Raw genomic sequence first — 19,834 nt, 5'->3', positions numbered from 1 at the left:
CTTCTCTGGTTTTTCATGTCTGACTCCTGCAGGGCTGTTCGGCTCACTGAATGTAATATTGAACAAATCTCTGATCTGACTTTTCTCTACAAACGCCAGGCGTCTGCAGTAACTCTCTCCTGTTTTCTGTCGTCTGCACTAATTAGCCTGATTAGGAGACCCTGGCTGTCGCTGTGTTGCGCAGACGACACACGGACGATCTGTTGATGCTTTCAGTTTTCCTCTGAACTTCCAACAACACAGGACATAAAAATGAAGAACTAGTCCTTTCATTTATTCCACAAACGAGGCATAAAGCACAGCTTTGTGTTGGTAAAAGTAAAAATTGGTTTCTTATATTGTTGTTTAATCGTTTATAAAATGAAAGAACACAATGGAAAGAGAACAGCTGATCACTGGTGACAGCTGCAGATGCTCATCTGTGATGGAGGGTTTGTGCGACGTGGATGTGAGGCTTACAGGAAACCAGTCTGAGTGCTGGTTATTATTCTCTGGCCTTCACTTTGTGAAATCATAGGCAGGTTCAGTCTGTTGCCACATTATTGTGTTTGGCCTTCCTTTGTTTGCTGTGCGCAGAGATGATGTTGGTTGCATCTGCCAACAGCCGGCCTTCTGTTAATTTGAAACAAACCGTTGGTGGCGGTGCATCCATCACTGCCCCTGAATCAAAACACTTTTCCCAAAAACACAAGATGTTTCTCACAACAGACGTAAACTGATTGTGTAATGTTAAGTACACAAATTCACAACAGATGAGATGGAAGTTGTGTCGCTTGTTTAGCGCACGTAATCCCCCACGATGAAGGTCAGATGCCATAGACGTGATGAAAACAGTCAGCGGGTGTCGCTGACGCAGTCGTTTGCGGGTCTCTCGGACGTCAGGCGGACACATGTGTGAGTTAAACATCGTCAGTTTGAGGGATTTGAGGGGAGCGCGGCTCGCACTCCTCCATGTGAGAGGAGCGGGCGGAGGAGGGAGGCGCAGCTGTGCGGCAGGAGCTTGTTTGTTTACGTGGCGCAACAGATAAGATTTCAGACGTGACAGCGTACTGACGTGTGTGTGTGTGTGTTACAAGCAGTGACTGTACAAAGTCATTTAACAGTTTTACAGTCAGTGTTGAGCAGTTTGCATGTAAGCTGTCCATCTCAGGCTGCTGTTTGCACATCAGGAGCTCCTCTGTCAGCGCGCGCGCGCGTGCGCACACACACACACACACACACACACACACACACACACACACACACACACACACACACACTTTCATGCTCCATTAGCTGCCACTTTGTAACGATAAAGCTCTTGTTTTTGTTGACTCTTCCTCCTCTAACGTCACACTGAGCACCTGTTTGAAGCAGCAATGATGTCAGCACAGTGCTGTCACGTCAGGTAAAGACGGTAAAGTGAAGATCGACTTCAGCTGAAAATGATCATTGTCTTCTCGAGCTGCATCCACGAGGCTTTGCAGATCCAGTAATACGGAGCGGCGAGAGTTCGTCCCCGAGGAGCGCTCAGTTAAATTTGGAGGAGGTGATGTTTGAGATGGAGGTGATTGGGGAGAGTTTGGACTGAAGTGATGGCGCCCTTTGTGGGCAGATGTGATTTGAGCTCCTCGCTGAGATCGGGGGGTTTCACTGGAGTTTGACCTTCACGCGTCTCCTCCTTGTGTTGTTTGCGCACAAATGTCGTTTGTCTGTGATGTTTGTGTCGCAGTCAGACTCGGCGTCTCTCCTCGCTAAACGTGGCATCAATACGAGTTAGGTTTTGCCCGCGGTTTGACATTGTTAGTGCCGGCGTCCCCGTCGGCCGCTGTGCTTTTTCACGAGCGCTGAATTGGTGCTGGTTTCTGTGATTTGTTACTGGTCCCTTTTATCTTGGTGACGGGGTGATGGTGTATCTTTGCTGTGGTACTGCAGCGTTGGCTGGCTGTGTAATGACTTTTCAGAGGAAAGGCTGGAGCTTCACTTTGACATTTTTAATGGGGATTAATGGACTTTGCTTATCTGATAAATATTTAAAAGTGCAGAGAAAATGCTCACGTACTCCACCCAAATTAAATATTCTATTAGAAGTGTCTTTGGCTCCGTCTCCCCCCGACAGGCTCAGCCTGCTCTCCACTCTCAGTGTTCAGCACCAGTTAAGCACCAGTGGGTCCCAGCTGTGTGCAGTTAGGTTCATGCTCTGTATCTGACCCCAAAGCTTTGACCTCCTGATTAGATAATGACTCACTGAGACATTAATCACTGACACATTCTTATATTCAGTTGTGCTGTGTTGGAATGTGTGCTGTAGCTTTCCTCCTTGTTTTTTCTTCTGATGTTTAAATGCAAACGTTAGCATGCTAAACTGCAGCGGTGCGCATGCCAACAATTGTAGCTGCTAGCATTGTCACATCAATGGCTAACTGACATTAGCACTTAGCACAAGGTACCACTGTGCAGACTCTCAGAGCTAGCGTCGGTGTTGACTCTTTGTTGTGTTTACAGTCCGATGAAAAGCCACGTGCAGCTTTCAGCAGGTGCTGCTACTCAGACGTGTTTGGTTGACTGATGGTGAAGAAGCGTGACGATCACGGCAGTTTTGGTAGTTTGCTGGTCTGAAGCATTCAGGTCAGAGAAACTCCTCACACCAGCTGTCGGTGGCACGGTGGTGGAGGGATGATGGTTTGGGCACCGAGCAGTCGCTCAGTAGACGCTGAATGCAGCAAATCAGACGCTGATTTTTGGGGGAATTTAAATGCATCATATTCAGATTTCAAATCAAAGCGTTCGTGCTTCCTGTGGTGCTTCAGAAAAGTTGTACAGATATACAGTTATGCTGGATGTTGTAGTCCTTACAGTCCTCAGGCAACGCGTTTATCTTGTTGATGGACTGATTTATCAGGATGTGCTGTCAGCAAAATCAACTTTTGTACTTATCATCAACGTATCTACTTGTTGAGAGAAAAACTGGACAGACAGCTGATAGGGCCCTTCAGTCCAAACACAGAATAAAGGACCTCAGAGATGTCACTTCTGACTCTTAATTGCTGGGTAATGTAGACGTCTGGGGTCAGAAATCCAGGAAAATTACAGAGGAAACGCTGCCGGGTCGGCTGGTGTGTGGCATCATCTTCCAAACCTGAAAAGAATTAAGTGTCCGTGTGCGTGTTTGTTTGAAGGGGGAGAGGGTTAGTGTGGAGGACGTAGGGTGGAGAGCAGAGCTAATATCATTCAGATGTTGCGAGCGGCTCTGAGAGCGGCGGGTGGGGAATAATAACGGTAGGCTGTCAGTGTGTAGGATTTGACCCTGGCTGACCTGGGACCAGCCGTATCCCTCCCTGTGGGGCTAACTTCAATCCACCGGAGCTCCCGAGGCTCAGGAGGACGTGAGAGGGGATTTAGCTTTTATTATCTCACGTGAGTCCACGGAGGAGAGCCGCGGCCTCACGACAGGGACGGCGCCCAGTACAGCCGCGAATCAGAGCCTCCGTTTACCTCAGTGCTGAATTTAAATGTGGACAGCACCTTTGACTCTGCTGTTATTTGATAAAGACCTGCTTTTGATCATCTTTAAACTGCTGTTCGCTCAGAAAACATACGCACAAACCTTTTTTCTGTTTAGCTTCTTGAACATTTTTATTCCAGTTTATCAAAGATATTTAACACTTCCAGCTTTAAGCTTTTCCCATCTTAAAGAAGTCTGAGAACCTGCTCAGCCGTCTGCTGCCGTCAGCGTTGTGTGCTGCAGAAAACAGATGATGTGGTTGGAGTATCCACTGCTTGTATGTGTGCTGGTGTCCTGAACGACTCCCTGTAGTGCACTCCACACTCACTGTCTGCCGTTTTATTTGAGAGTGTAAAACTGTCAGAAATGCTCCTGTGAAAAAGCTCGTTTGATGCTCGTTTCCACAGCTTTGATAGAAACACTGTGAGAATGTTTCGTCAGACTCGTTTACCCTGTTTGAAATTCTGCTTATTTATACTACAACACTCCACATACATAAGTTTATCCTTGTGTTTATTCTTTAGTGTTCAAATGAAACATTTTCAATGACTTGGCTCCGAAACAGAAGACTGCCATCGGCCGGGTCACCAGCGAACCGCTGGGGTCGGGTTAGGGCTGCGTCTCAGCCACACGCTGCACAGTCACTGTTTCCAGAACTACGAGACGCTTCAGATGTTGAGCTTCAGATGAGGTGCTGTAGATGCATTTAGGCCTCTGCCGTTGGGTTAAATAAGCTGCGTCATTTCTAGTGTTGTGGAGGCCTCCATGCTTTGATCCTTGCTATGACTTTGACGTGCTTCTTTGAGTTTGGTCTGGTTCGAGACGACGCTTTAAATCATCACAGTGTAGTAGCTGTGTCATGCTCGCACCTCCCCGTCTCCTCTGATGCATTGCGTTTCCTGGTTTGGGGCTGCTGGTGTTTTCGGTGTGGAGACGGGAACGTCTTTAGAAGTGGCTCACGCACCTCAGACATTCCTCACACAGTGGTGGAAGAAATGGAGAAAGATGAAAAGGGCATGGTGGGATGGGTGTAGCAAGAAGTGGAACTGGTGTGTCATTCCTGGATCCGGTGCTAAATGTGAAAGGATCTTATCTGTGCCACGTTTTATTTCGTGTTCAGTGGGTGTGAGAGCGGCGTGCTGCAACATAGTTTTGCTTCTGCATGCCGTCAAACTGAATAATCTCTCTCTGCTTCTTTCCTTCCTTCTCCTCGTCTGCAGTGTGGATGTACGGCTTTACAGACAGCCCGAGGAAAGAGGCCTCAGGTAGATATGCATGCGCTGCTGTGCTCGCGCGACATGCCAGCTGCATCCCTTTTAGATTTTCGGTTTATTTCTTTTCGCACTTCAGCTTTCTCTCAGCATCTGCTTTGCATGCTCCCCCTCTTTCCCCCAACCCATCCGCTTAAATTCAGCTTCTCTCTCTGCAGCGTTCTCATCCATCTCCGGATGGATGGAGCTGCTGGAGCCATAAAGCAGCTGGCTGCAGAACGTGGACTTCGGGCCTGCATGTGGTGCATGAAGTGCATTGGTCTGAAATAAGGTGTCAAGTCTGATCTTTCACATTTGTTTTGATCGCTGCCGCTGAGCTCCGTTAATTGTGGGAGTGCAGGAATGATGAGTGAGGGCGACCAAAGAAGAACATCAGCTGATGTTCCGGCTAAGAACATTTCTCCTGACAGTATACAAGCGCGTGGCTTCGTGTAGCTTCACGTGTCCGAGGCTCAGATATCAAAAGTTGTTCCTTAAAACTGTCAAAGTGCTGCTTAGGGAGAAAAAGTAATTGTAAAACTTTCAAAAACAGCATTAATTTAGACAAGGAATGTTTTGCAATCAGTTCTGGAATATCGAAGAAGGAAACAGGTCTTTATTGCTCAGCAAGGCGTGGTTGCCATTACCGCAGCGTAAAGCTTTTAAATAGCTGGATCTGTGCTGCTTTATTACTTCAGGCTGGCTTTGACTGCGTCCTCCATGTACGCTGCTTACTTACTCACACATTAATCCTACTGGAGGAGATGCTAAAGTGGAATTCCCGCCCTCACCCAGTGGTGAAGTAAATTTATGAGCATTCCAAGGTGTTCGATGCCAGTTCTGCTTCACATGCGAAGATGCTTAACTGTGTTTTAGGCGTACTAAAGCACTAAATGCCTAACATTTTCCAAGATGCTTCAATGCTAGCTGCATTCTGTGTACTGCAGGACTAAAGACAGTTAACCTTAACAGTTAACACCCACTGGGGTGTCCAGACTCTCCCCTAGAGATAGGGTGAGGAGTTCGGCTGTTCAGGACAGGCGGCGAGCAGCATCGCTACTCCATCATCTGACTGCCTCCTGGACTCCTGGGAGGACACCATAAACCAGGGGTGGGGACCTCCAGGCCTCGAGGGCCGGTGTCCTGCAGGTTTAGATGTGTCCTTGATCCAACACAGCTGATTTAAATCGCTAAATGACCTCCTCAACATTGCCTGGACTGGGGCGCACTCAACACATCCGGTTTCGATCACAAGCTGTTAGCCAATGTCAGGATTTACAAAGTGGCCTTAATTTAGTTTTTTATTCAATATGATCCCAAATACGTGACCATAGGCTCAGCAGAAAAGTCTTTACTGAGGTCAAGTCAGAAAGCCGTTTTCCCATCACTCCCAAGGCTTTTTCTTCAATGGTATCGCCCCCTGGTGGTCATTATAAAGAAAGGGAGTTTGAGGCTATTCCACATTGACGTCACCTTTGAGACGTAGAAGCGGTGTCCAGAGAGCCCGGGACAGACCCCGATGACGTCTCTGGACTGGCTCGTGTCTCATCTCCTCCCAGAGGAGCTGCTGAACCTGTTTCACCACAAATCACACACGTGGCAGAAATGGACGAATTTTTCATTTTGTTCGCTAAAATCTAGTGAAATCGAGGGTTTTGGAGTTCGGGGTTGGAGTTATCACCAGTAATGACCTCAAAGGGTCCAGTTATTGGACCAGTTTGGAAAGTGTATGTTTTATAGTGTTTTGGCCCCACAGCACCTGTTTATTTTGACTTCCTGCATTAACGTTCGGTTCCTGAAACTCTCGCTAAAGCGTCTCTGTGAACAACAGGATGTGGAGTAATTGCTAGTCAAGTTCATCTGAGTCTGCATGGGGTCACCTCCCTGTGGCCAAACAGGCAAATAAGCGTTTCTGATAGGCAGCATGTAAAGTAAAGCGCTGGCGTCTAAGAGGTTAAACACTGGAGCGAAGCAGAGGGAGAAAACAGAGCGGGCTAACCCAACTGCAACTCTTTCTTCTTTTGTTTCACATAAACATGGACCCAGCCTCCTTCCCTGTTTCTCTCTCTCTAGTCGCCTCATATGTTTCTATTTAAGGCCAGCAGTGCCGACTGCTATGATTGGTGTGCTCACCCCCCCTCGGACTCCCCCGTCCAACGGCTGGCTCCCAGAGGCAGCGGAGGGGAGGCCTTTCCTCTCAACCGCACTGTTGATTTTCCACAGGGAAACTTCACCATTCCTCCACTCATTCGCTCCCCAGTCTTCCCTTCAGACCGTTAGCAGCTCTGCTGTTTCTCCTTTTTCTTTCCCCCCTTTTTTCTCTCTCTTTCCTTTTTGGATTTGGGAGTTTGCCTCAGGTCATGGATCCTCTGTAGATGTCAGATGGAGCGCCTACAAACTTCTCCCTCCGCTTCTTCGCTTGTGTTTTGACTCCTTCCGATGCTCCTCGGTCTTTCGCTGCGGGCCAAGGGTCAACTCAGCTGTATGGCCAGACGTTTGGGACTATGCAGCCAAGTCGTGAGGTCGCATTCTGATTGGGCAGGGACGCACATTGGCGGGGAGCGGGGTTCGGCCGATGGAGACGTACCGGGCGCGCGGCGGCAGCGCGGTTGGTTGCGGCGGGCGTTCGCGGGGTGCCACGGCGGGCAGGTGGCTGACGGCATGTTTCTTCCCCTCAGGGATTGACAGCTCGGAGCCCATGGTGCTGGAGCAGTACGTAGCCGTGGCCAACTACGAGCGGCAGGAGAACTCTGAGATCAGCCTGAAGGCCGGCGAGACTGTGGACGTGATCGAGAAGAGTGAAAGCGGTGAGTGGATTTTTTTTTTTTTTGCTCTCAGTTTACATGCCAAGCATCAAGTGCTGACTTAGATCTACAACCAAACATCGTAGCTCACAGGTGTTGTGTTGAAAACAAAGGGAAAAGTGCGGTTTTTCCTAAAAGCGGCACACGCTTTGAACTGCTTGACATTTAGTTTGATTCTTCCTGTTTGTACAGTGGCATAAATACACAAAACCACGCTCACTCAGCGCCTCTCTGGATGCTGTCTCCTGTCCTCTTGATTATGTTTCCTCCTTTTAAAACCCCGTTATATACACACGCCTGCCTCCTGCTTCTCCTGGCTGGGCTTGGCACCACCTGGAGGTGCTGTTTGGCTCTGAGAAGTCGGGATATGTGGACAGGAATGTCCAGTAATCATATATGTGCACACACACCACCTCGACAGAGTTTGCTTCATCAGCAGACGCTCCACGCTCTACCTTGCCCTCCCCCCGTTGGAATTCTGTTTAGCAACCTCGGAGCTGGATCTGATTTTCCGTGCTAACAGCCACTGACAGCCAGCAGCTTGCACAACTCACAGCAGAAACTCTGGCACAGACACAGCACGTCGCTGCGTCTCTCAGCTCTTATCTGTACTCTGATTACACATGAGTCCATTCTCTTTGAGATATCTGGAGCTCGCACATCTTCGAGTGATTACGTGCCTTATTGAGTCCGTTTAGGCTGCAGCTCAACATTTTTCAATTTTTGTTTATTTGGCGTTTTGTTTGTTTGCAGTTTGAACACAGTCAGCATAAATGAGACGATTTTTATGGGAAGTTTAGACCGAGTAAAGGCGTCGCATGGGAAGCTGGTTCTGTATCGATGTGGCTCAGGAAGTCGAGAGAACTCCTGCGTCTCGCTTCAGCTTTGTTTATGATGTTATGAAATATCGTGTAGGACGAAAACAGTTTTATTTTTCCTTTGAACTTGAAAGATAATGTAAATACATGAAAGCAAGTAATGCTGGAAAAGGTGAGCGTTTGGTGGGAGACAGACTCAGCTGACTGTAAAGTCCCTGCAGTGACTCGATGTGTCAGGTCTGACAGCCAGTCCATACGTAGGTGGTGTGCGGTGAAAATCTCACCTGATCAAACTTTCTATGACTTTTTCTAAAAGTTTTTGAGTAAATAAACTGTTTAGAGTTTGGAGGTGGGTGAGGGCTCCTGATCCTGTTCATCCTGATGTGGAGGAAACATTTCATCATCATCCAAATGACTTCTTCAGGTTCCTCCAACTTTACAAAGAGCTCATTTGCATAACGAGCGCACCGCAGACTTCCCTCAGACCCCCCCCCCGCCCCGGTTCAGAGATGGTCATTCCTTTTTATTACCAATGGCTCCTTGACTCCTCGCTCACTTGATGCATATCGCTAAGTGAAAGAAAAAAGGACTCCGTTTGTTTTTGTTTTCATAATCGTTCAAAGCTGAAACTGTAACAAGAATAAAAACCAGTTATTAATGTCAAGTGTTCTTAGAAACTCTCGACTCTTCTCATATAACTTTGATCGCAGGCCCCGTTTGGTGTTAAGCGCACACATCGCTGAATGTTTTATGTCATGAATATTCATGTTTGCTCAAGTTGCACAGTAGTTTTTCCCTGTGATCCTGTTTCTGTGTATGAGGCCTGACAGCGGCTGCTCACCAGGCGTGTTTAAAAGCAGCGTGGATGCAGAACTCGGAGCGATAGGAGCGGCTTCTGAGCTCTCGGGAACTCTCGTCTCAGAGCTGGATGTGTGTACTGTCGTCATCTGCTGAGCCAAGGAAGTGGAGCAACGGTGACAATGATGATGATGGTGACATCACTTGGAGACTATGCCAAGGCAAACACATCTGAGAGCTCGTATAATATCCCACAACCCCCTTCCTGCTTTTCAAGGCTTTCCTGCAGCCTCCTGGTCCGATGTGCTTATGTTCTGTCTTCAATGCAAAGACACTGACAGTGGGGCAGTTAGTTACAGCTTATTTTCTTTTAGTGCGTGTCAGTGGAGTGGTATGTTATCCTCTGATCCTCTCCAGGAAATGCTGAAATCCTTTTGTGTACCTGATGTTTTTCATTCACATGCACATTTTCTTTTCTCTGCACACTCGACGCACATGTTGTTATGCATTTGCTTTTATTTATTCCAGCAGAGAAGAGTTCAGTCGGGTTTTTCAAGTGTCTGCAGGCTTGACCTGACATAATTACGGGTTCAACCGTGGAGCCGGATGTCGTTTATTTTTGCCTCTGTGAGAAGCTATTGGCCTTACAAGTCAAGACCCAGCTGTTTCACTGTAGTGTCGACAAGCTCCGTCTTCAGACTGGAAACTGGTTAAGTCATAAGCTCTGTGTGAGGTGGTGTGCATGCAGCTCGCTTTGTGTATCACTGAACAAGTATCTTACAATTTAGGAGCTGCTGATCTAGTAAAAATAGATTTATGAAGCATCGGGGGGATGGGGCGAACCAGAATCATCCCCGAGTGAGGGATAGAGTCGGTCTGGGCCACCATCCTGGATCTCTCCCTCTGGTCTGGACATGGGAACCATTCAGTGTCTGGAGAGGCAATGTTCCAGCTGGAGAAAATAAATCTGCATATGTGACTAGTTAAATTATATGATGTGTCGGAGTAAGAGGAGGCAGTGATGTGAAGGGACAGAGAGGGAAGGCTGGTGTTTTTAATTAGTCACAGACCTGCGTTATAGCTGGTGCTTGATCAAAAAAAGTGGTCCCTGACCCACGCTCCTGGTCCCTGTTCCACTCTCCTGGTCCCCGTTCCACTCTCCTGGCCCCTGACCCACTCTCCTGGCCCCTGACCCACTCTCCTGGTCCCCGTTCCACTCTCCTGGTCCCTGTTCCACGCTCCTGATCCTTGGTCCACTTTCCCACTTAGTAAAGGGTCTCTGCAAATCAATACAAAGTCGCTCTGAGAGATTATGGTTATGATGAAGCCTGTATGGCCTGGAGGGATCTCAGGGAATTTGATGAGGATGATCGAAACACCAGCTCGTCCTGCCACAGCAGTCCCAGAGAATCACTGTCATGGTGTACTCAAGCTGTTCTGGCATCCTGTGGTGATCCAGTATTTTACTGGGACTTTGTCTGCCTGGACTTTACCATGGAGATTAAGCAGGTATCTTCTTATCTCAAAAAGACCTTGTAATGCAAAAATGTAGTTTTTACTCAGGGACAGCAGTGAGCATATCGACATGCTCGCTGTGGCAGTGTTTTTGCCACGTGCTGCCACCAAAAGGCTGACGGGGTATGCTGTTTCCCAGCATGGGTGGTGTGGGCACCTAAGTTTGTCAATGTGATAACTCGAGAACGAGGTGACACAGGAGCTTCAAACTGATGCCAAAGTGTATCTACTAAAATTCTCAAACGAGTTTGAATCTCTGTGACTTTGACCTCAACGTCAGCGTAAACCGACGTAAAAATCTTGTGAATGTCATAACTTGAAAGTCATAGATGTGTTGATCTTGCGTCATGGGGCTAGAAGAGAAGTCGAGGATTGCCTAGATTTGCCAGATCTAGTGACAAACATCCCTGCAGTCTGTTTATCTGCATTTTATATGAAACTAGGAAAACAACATGGAATTGATTACATTTCATCACGATGCTGAGATATTTCACAGCAGAGTTAGAGCTTGGATATTTATTGTTGCCCGTGACAGCAGTTCAAAGCATTGCTAAAGAACTGAGGATCTGTCCACTGGCACTGTGGACATCTGTACCAGACTCCATCAGTCCAGCAGATACAAAGATTCAATGAGTTTCATTTAAAACCACAGGAGGAGGCTAATGAGAACACAGCAGTCATTATGGTCCATTTTGAGGAGACCACAGTTCAGTCTGGGCCGTAATGGACCAACAAACAGAGTCGTCCCCTGAGCTTTCCTCCAGGCACCTCTACAAAACGAGTCCCTGCTTGGCAGACTTTTTATGACTCCACAGGTTAATTGTTTCTGGTTAAATTATGCTTGGATCTGTTGGTATCAGGGCTGACTTTATGTCCTCTGTTTCTGCATCAGGCTGTTCTAGATCATGGACTTGATTTCAGTGATGGATTCACATTTTTTTAACCAAATCCAGCTACATGTTGGCGTAGGGTCTTAAACATGACCGTTGCTTCATGTAATCCCTCCTATTCTTCTTTCATTTTTTTATTTCTTTAAGGTCTGATGGCCAACAAGTTCAGAAATGATGTGAAAATTGTACAGAATAAAGATAAAGAGTGTTCAGCAGATTAATTTGTCACCTTCTGAGATCTTTGACAGTGAATTCTGAATTGCAGCGACTAGCCTTCCTCTCTGTGGGCAGACAGAGAATATATGTGGAGAAAAACACCCCTCTTCCCCCTGTTTCATCATCCGAGACTAATGGATGTACCAGCAGGACCTTGACTCTAAACTGCAAACAGGATTCTTTGGGTTAGTGTGCCGCCCAAGCCCCACCAGCCGGAGAAGCCATTTGCCCAAATATCTTGGCCTTGCTTACTGCCAGGGTTCAAGAACATTTTGTCACAGTTGATTTTAAGAGATTAGACAGCTTTGCTGCTTTTTCTCTGGTCTTGACTCAGCACCTCATAGAGTATGACCTCTTGCTGTGTTCCCAGATAATACTAATCCTCCGTTTAAGAAAGTTACAGCAGTTTCTGTCATAAAGCTGAAGTCTACATGGAAATACTGAAGCCACATCTTAGTTATGTTGAATTATTGTCAGCTGCTAAAATTCTGTTGGACGGAGAGTCAACGCCAGAAGTTTTGGCACCATTTTCCCACCACACCTTTCCGTGTGCCCAGGGGAGCTGGTAAGAATGGCAGCACTTAGACTAGCCCATGACGCCTTTCCAAAGCCCTGTCCTCAGTGAGGTTCATAAAGAGAGAGCCATGAGCTAACACACTGAGTGAAACCTCAGCATTAGATCATTTACATTAAACGCTCCTGTTAACTTGGGGCAAGCCTTAACTTTCGGCTGTGAAATAATTTATTAATTTGCACCGGACTGCTGGATGAAAAATGTCTCTGAATGTATTTAATTTCTTCTTCTGCTGCAGTTGCCAGAGTAGCGCTCCACCTGCCCCTGAAGGCTCTGCTCCTTGTATAAGGATACTGTATGTTTACTTACAACTGTGGTTTAGATTTATGAGCAATTATAAAAGAAACGTAGCTTTCAGAACTGTATCAATAAACCCACTGAAAGTACAGGAAAGACACAATAAATATATCCAATAATGTTACACTGGAAATATTGAATGTACCACTGTGGGTCATAAAAATCACCAAAGTGCCAAATTGTGAAATAAAAACTTTATGAAAGCCTCTTAAACATTTTGTATTTAACCTAGCTTGACATGTCCGTTGCTTCAGGCCTTCAGTTGTAGATTATGTCGTTAATTAAGATGTGCCAAGGCTAACTCGGAGGAGGTTCTGGATCAGAAAAAGGCTGTTTCGGACAGTGTTCGCACGCACGCTCGGGGCGAGCATTAATACTGACAGCCAACATCAAACAAGCTGGTTTATCCAGAAGATGGTGTGCTATCATCTCACTACACCCTCAGGCAGTAAAAAGGCGCTGAAGTGCTTCAGTCACTTCTTAGAGTCGGGCTCAGAGAGGCTGGGAATACTGGAAGCTCAGAGGAGCTGCTGTACTTGAAGCTGGCCACCTTCAGGGGGTGGAGGTGAACACATGTGAACACACATGCTCAGTGCAGAGGTTTAGCCTCACTCCACTGATCGTGATGTTTGGCCAAAAATGGTTATTGAAGTTCCTGCTGCCAGCTATCCCCTTTCACTTGTAACAAGTCGGCTCAGTCACAAGACCCCCAAGTTTTATGAAAACTTCCAGGAGGTAACATGAGCTTCAAACTGGGATGTAATGCTTCCACCATTGCTCATCAGTAAAGACCAGAACCTTGACATTTGTCACTAAGAGGATTGGGTGCCCTTTTATATACTCTTTTGAGACTAGCTTTGAAGTGCTTTAAAGTGACACACCATGTGAAATCTGTGCTTTGAATATGAAACATTAACCCAGTGAAGGTTTGAGAGGTGGATGTATGATGTAAGCCTGTAGATTGGGAAAGTAGGTTCTAGTTATTTCCATAGCAAAGTTTCAGTCTATTAAATGTACTGTGCTAAGTCATTAGTGAGATGGGTGGAGGGGAAGTTTCTGGAAGGATTTTACTCCAGTGTAAGCTGACTTTCAAAAGTTATCATGATAACCTTAATGTTGTTCTTGGAACAGACAATAGTAGGTCGAGTAATCAAGTAACTCCGTGAAACAAGGAAAAGGTTTCAGGTTAAAAAAAACCCTTTCATACAGAATTAAATAAGAAGCTGGCGAGTGAAGAAACACTGGCCTACTGAATGCTGGGACACTTCTGCAGGTTGTATAATGACAGGGTAGCTTAACCAGGCTAGACAAAAGCATAGATAATTAAAAATAGCATGTTAAAAGTATGGCTAATCAGTTGAAAGCTAGCTATAGCTTTCGGTCCCAGTTGAAAGCTAGCTATAGTTGAAAGCTAGCTATGTTTTTTTTAGCTAACCAAACCTTAACCCTATGTGTAGCAGTTGGGTTGCTAGCTAGCAGGATGGACAAACATGACATTTTTGGCCTAAACATGCTGGATAAACAGTTAAATTAGCTAGCTAAAATTATACATAAAAAACTAGAAACAGTTAGCTGTCGATGAAGGGGCTCTCTGCCTGTGTGGCTGGGCTTTCAGAAGCTCTAGTTTTACAGACAGTACTTACCGCAGTAGTTTTGCCACCAAGCAGCAGAGCTAGAAGTAGCTGCATGTTTCCAGCAGGCAGTGATTTTGGTAAAGTCTATTGAGCTGTTCGATGTTGAGTCGCAACTTGGCAGTTTATAAAGGGACCGAATCGAGCAGCCAAATTAGAGCTGTTAAATTTCAGAATGCTTTATTATCCCAATCAGTAACAAACCACAAAAAAATGACCCTAAAACCAAAATCAAATGTATTTTATGTGCTGAATGCTAAATGCTGTGTGTAGTTTGAGCTCACCGTTGGCGCTTGAACTAATGAAAGTTTTAAGGATACTGATCAGACACTTGTTACAGAAATGAGTTTTTGGATAAAGCAGCAGATATTAACACTGATGATTCTTGGCACTGCCATCTGCTGAACAAATGTGACTTCTACCTACAGCCTTGACATGTCTTCTTCTTCTCTCTTTAACGACTTTTATAGCTTCACAGAGTTCAGTCTGTGGAATCCCAGCTTTGTGTAGGTACACAGGTTTAACTGGGGACGGTCTGGGTTTCAGTTGGAAACATTCAGTCACCAACATTTAGCTTGTCGACTGGATCAAAAGGATATTTTTGGATGATGATGATGAAAATCTCTGGTAGAGAAGCACTGCTTCAGGCTAATCTCATTTATGAAGCTGCTGCAGTTCACGGTAAAGATAACACTGTGGCTAATTGTGCAGCTGGTTTTAGGCAGCGAGAATTGTTGTTCTCCTATTCTTTGAATCTCTCCTCCTGCTAACTCTGCAGAAAGATAAGCAAGTAGTTCAATGCTGAAAAGCAGCACTGCGTTCCAGTCCTCGCCGCTCTCCAGGGGATCTGTTCCCAATTAGAAGCTGAAGGGAACGAACAAAAATGACAGTCACCTCGTAGGTAACCCCTGCATATCACATTAATAAAAGACCAACTTGTCGAAGCTGATGAGTGTTCATCAGTCCAGAAAATGAGAACGTGAGAGGAAAGTGTGAGGTGCTGTTTTTGGAGGGGAATTAGCGTGAAACACTCGAGCTTTGAAGCTCCAGCCAAACATCTGCTCCCCTCCTTTGTCTTCCCTCGGTCAGTCTTTGCCCATACCACCCTTTTAATCTCACTTTCCTCCTCCCGCTCTGGCTCTGTTCCTCACCTCTGTCTTCTTTTTATCGCTTTTGCTCTTAAGAACTTCGTGTATCTCCTGTTCCTCCAAAGAGCCCCCCCCAGGCCCGTTTCAGTCACTGATAAGCCAGCTCTTCCCGGGTACTGTTCCACTATGTTCACTGTGACCTCCACTTTCCCTCTGTGGGGAAAAAAGGCAATTATTGCCTGCCAAGGTTTGGTGTAGTTAGAAGCTCCAATTAGAGCCCAGCGCTGTAAGAAATGCCAATTACTGCCCCTCTGCTGTCTCCATATTTATGCTTTGTGCTGTGTCTGTGTATAAATGTGGCAGGCAGCGAGTGTCGCAGCACAATCTATCTATGTGAATATTAGTCATTAGTTTCTGAACGCCTCATAAATCCCCAGAACAGTTGGGTGTAGTTTGTCAGACAGACTCTCAGGAGCGTGTAAATGGGCGCAGAAACGAGAGCGCGGCTGCTGCACGGGTTCTATTTTAGTGTTTGGGTAAAGAGACGGCACACGCTACAGCTGTCGAGAGGACTCAGAGAGCTCTGGGATTGCTCTGCTCATTGGTGATTCTCACACACACACACACATACACTGGGTGAACCCGGCCACCAATAACAAGGTATGATGATTTCAGCCTGTAAAAGCAACAGTCCGCCCCTGCGTTCTGCTGTACGTGCACATGCCTCTGCAGTATGCACTTCATTACCTGGACACCTTTTATTCGCCTCGTTCTGTGATGCTTCATTTTCACAGCTGCTGCTGAGTCACCTTCTTAATGTATGTGAGCATGTATGTGTCATGTTTCAGAGGGAAGGCGACTATCTCATGTGCTCTTTGATCGCAACTCCAAGCACATACAGCTCCGCCTGGGCTGTGTTTGAATCCCTGTATAGTAAGCAGATTTAAGAAGAGGGCGACAGCTCCATGTCTCTCCAGAAACGAGAAATGAATCTATTTATTGAAGGTGCAAAGAAAAGTTCTGACGCATAAAAAGAATAATAACCACCTGCTAGGCCTGGGTTTCCTGCTCTGAGCGCTTGCTCGTGCATTTCAGCAGTTTAACTCTGGACTTCACACTCGCTCAGTGTTCGTGGGTAAACCTGACCCACATCTCTGCTGAGGATCATCCCTGTTCAAGAAAGTCTTTAAAGAAAGAACCTGTGCCGTGTCCGAGCCCAAAGGCAGCGCGTCAGGTCAGGAGCACAACCAGGACATGCTTAGTCATCGAGTCGGAGGGTCAGACTGTCAGACAGAGTTCGACTGAAGCGTCCCGAAGAGTCCGGCATGCCGACCTCAGCCGTGTTTATTCTGAACTCACAGCACTCGTAGCTCACGCCAACACTGTTGCACCCGTGGCTTCATCCTCTTCTCCAAGGTTAAATTCAAGTTAAAATGTCACCACCTGCATCCTTCACACAGTGACAGAGAAGCAGAAAGCACGTGTCACAACAAACGTTGGATTAATGCTAGAGAAAATGAACAAATTTTGCATTATCGCTTCCAAAAGTAGACGTCTGGGGATCATTTTCAGTGGCTGGTCTCGTGCGTTGTCATGAAAATCCATGACTTTGTCTCCAAACCGATAAAATCGTGTTCTGACCACTTAGACTGTGGATCCTGCACCGCTGACCTCTCTGGTTTGGAATATTTAACTCGACTTTGCCTGAAAGCTTTCTTTGTACAGCTCTGTGCAGCATCATGAACGACTTTCAGGAGATAATGTTCCACAGTGTGCATCCTCACCTGAATCCACTTTAGCCCTACTTTGAAGTATTTCCATTCTAAAGTAGCTGCCAGTACTTTACTCTTTAGGTGTCACAGACGGTGGGATGGTTGGAGGATCCAGGCGACGCCAGCACGGGGACAAAAATCCACTCATCTTGCTGCAAGTGAACATTTAGCCCTTCTCGAGTGTTTCGGCCCACCACACACAGAAGTGGACAGTTTATTCCACACATATGCTGGGACAAGTTCTAGTTTGCTTTAATTGACTCTGAGAACAGTTTCTCCGTCTGGCTGCTGATCTCTGGTCCAGATCTCCTCCTACGAGACAGATTTTCAGTGAAAACTCTAATCTGTCCACAGGCGGCTCACACGCGCTCAGGTTTACCACGATGCCAACTGTCTGTTACAGCGAGAGAGTTTTTGTCCCAGTCTTTTATATTCACATCTGTGTCTCTGTGTTGTTTCCCCGTGCTCTGTCTGCAGGCTGTTCAGCACTTTGTGATTGCAGAGGTTGTGTGTGTGTGTGTGTCTGTGTGTGTGTGTGTGAGGGTGGGCAGCAGTGTTTCTGGTCCTCATTTATCTGTTTTTACTGTGCCCACTTTCTCCTGAGCTGGATTTATTAGAGAACTGGGCCCTGTCAAAAGCTTGCCTTATGATACCATGTGTGCACACGATGGAGGCTGGGCCTGCCGCGTGTGTGTTTCTGCCCTTTGAGATGTTTTGTATTGATGTGCATGTGTGAGACGGGCTGAAGAACCCCAGAACTCTCCCAGCCTGTTCATATCTACGCCATAGTTTTCATTTTTCTTTGTTTTCGTCTTTAAAACCTCGAATAAACGTTCTAACATCAGCTTTGATCAGCAGTGCTGCTAAAGAGTCGTGGCGTCTGGCTTTCTTCACTGGGCCAGTTTTTATTATTTAGCGGTCTGGAGGAAACTCTTCATGCTTTTAATTCCCCACATTTGGCTCCTGCAGTCCTCGTGGTTCTGGCATCAGTCGAGCCTTCCATCACACAGATATGCAGCAGAGATGTTCATGTTGCAAAGCTCTTGCGTCTTATCTGGCAGGTGTTTGATTAGTATTAGTGTTCAGCCGCCTTCTTTTTCTGTCTCTCTTCAAACTCCTGCTTCTATTGGCTTCAGTTACTGGAGGTAAGATACGATATGCGTCAGCTGGGGCGCTCACACATGCCACCGTTGATGGCAAACAGTCACCTCGGTCTCTTCCGCTGGCGTGGGAGATTTATGATTCTGTTTTTCCAGCAGGTACCAGGTGGGATGAAGAGAAGCTCCTGCTTTTGTCTCCGTGCTGTCTTCGGTACAGGTGGCTCCAATTCTTCTTCAGCTTTTTAAAAGTCGCAATGAATCAGCCTATGAAAGGCCTAATGTGTTTCATATGGCCCAAGCTATTCTTTCTGCTAGGTGGACCTTTCACACTGCAGCGAAAGAGAAAATAAAACGCACAACGTGACACTAAAATAGAATGATTCTGAATACATCAAAACAAAGAAAGTCATATTTAAATTCAAATTTTAAATCTTAATCGCCCCAGGGTTTTGCAACACTGACCATATATGGTATCAGATTTATTTAATAGGATTACATATAAAAGCGATTCCTCCTCATATCAAACCCTGTCGACTCCGACCTCTCCCAAAGTCAGACTGCACTGCTGCGTTTGCAGGAGTCAGAGCATCAACAAACAGCCAGTGTGACTGCGAGGAAGCTCAGGCTGGATGAGCTACACTGGAGCTACTGTGCGTCCCCCCTGCATGTCTGTCAGCCCTCAGGTTGAATCAGCTCCTGTGTTCACCCTGAGACGTGACCTGCTGTGGGGGAATTTCAGGCAGACGGGATTTTCTGTTCATGCTGGAAGAAGGTGTTTTTATGATGCACGTCAGCTGTCAGAGTCAGGGTGGCTCGGGCATCACGGGGCTTGTATAAGGAGGGATGAGGCCACGCTGATGGTGTAGAGCAGCGGTCCCCAACCTTTTTTGCTCCACCGACCGGTTTAATGTCAGACAATATTTTCACGGACCGGCCCTTAAGGCGGATAAATACAACAAATTAAAATTATACAACTGAGACAGAAACTGTGGTATTTTGTAAATATAATAATAGACAGAAATTCACTGTGTAATTGTGCAACTTTATTAGCAGCGTCTTCCTGAAATGCACCAACAACACTGAGAGTAACATCCTCCTCTCTGCCCCTTAATGCTCTCTGGTCGCTATGGTAACGCATAAACATTTCTTTCAAAATAAGACACACGACTACAACACGGGAAAAGACCCAGGGAAACTGAGTTAACGATAAAAACCGTGAAAAACCATAAATTTCACACCCGAGCCTCAACTCTCACGGCCCGGTGCCAAACGACCGCTGGTGTAGAGGTCTCAGAAGCTTATTTATCAAATATGATATATAGAAGGTTAGCGGGTTGACCTTTAACCTGCACTCATTTCCTGCAAGCTGCTTTGCAACCCACATTCCTCCATCCATTCATGCTGTTTCTGACTTAAACAGCATCATGTCTGCTCTGTTACGTGAGACGATCATTTAAATTCATAGTGCTACACTGGGTATTGATTCTGTCACCGTGCTTCCTGTTTTCTGTATAAAAGAAAAGCTGTGAGTATAATGCAGTCTAATAATCATTCATTTTACTGCTAAAATATGACATAAGGTAACCCAGTAATTTCC

The 19,834-nt window shown here is 46.3% G+C and overlaps 1 protein-coding gene across 11 annotated transcripts in view; it reads left to right on the top strand.

Annotated features, from left to right (window-relative positions):
• The window catches only part of sh3pxd2aa (SH3 and PX domains 2Aa), a 97,949-nt gene that overhangs the window by 52,822 nt on the left and 25,293 nt on the right, over window positions 1–19,834 (top strand). For 6 of the 11 annotated variants that reach the window (XM_063477041.1, XM_063477036.1, XM_063477032.1 and 3 more), the window contains 2 exons: window positions 4,705–4,749; window positions 7,413–7,541. In XM_063477041.1, the coding sequence (XP_063333111.1) occupies window positions 4,705–4,749; window positions 7,413–7,541 (174 nt within the window). The other 5 variants (XM_063477034.2, XM_063477033.1, XM_063477040.1 and 2 more) reach the window with 4 other exon arrangements.

This window comes from Pelmatolapia mariae, linkage group LG6 (genome assembly GCF_036321145.2).
Source record: "Pelmatolapia mariae isolate MD_Pm_ZW linkage group LG6, Pm_UMD_F_2, whole genome shotgun sequence".
In the NCBI taxonomy this organism is placed as follows: Eukaryota; Metazoa; Chordata; class Actinopteri; order Cichliformes; family Cichlidae; genus Pelmatolapia; species Pelmatolapia mariae.
This window is presented reverse-complemented; position numbering and strand designations above follow the sequence as displayed.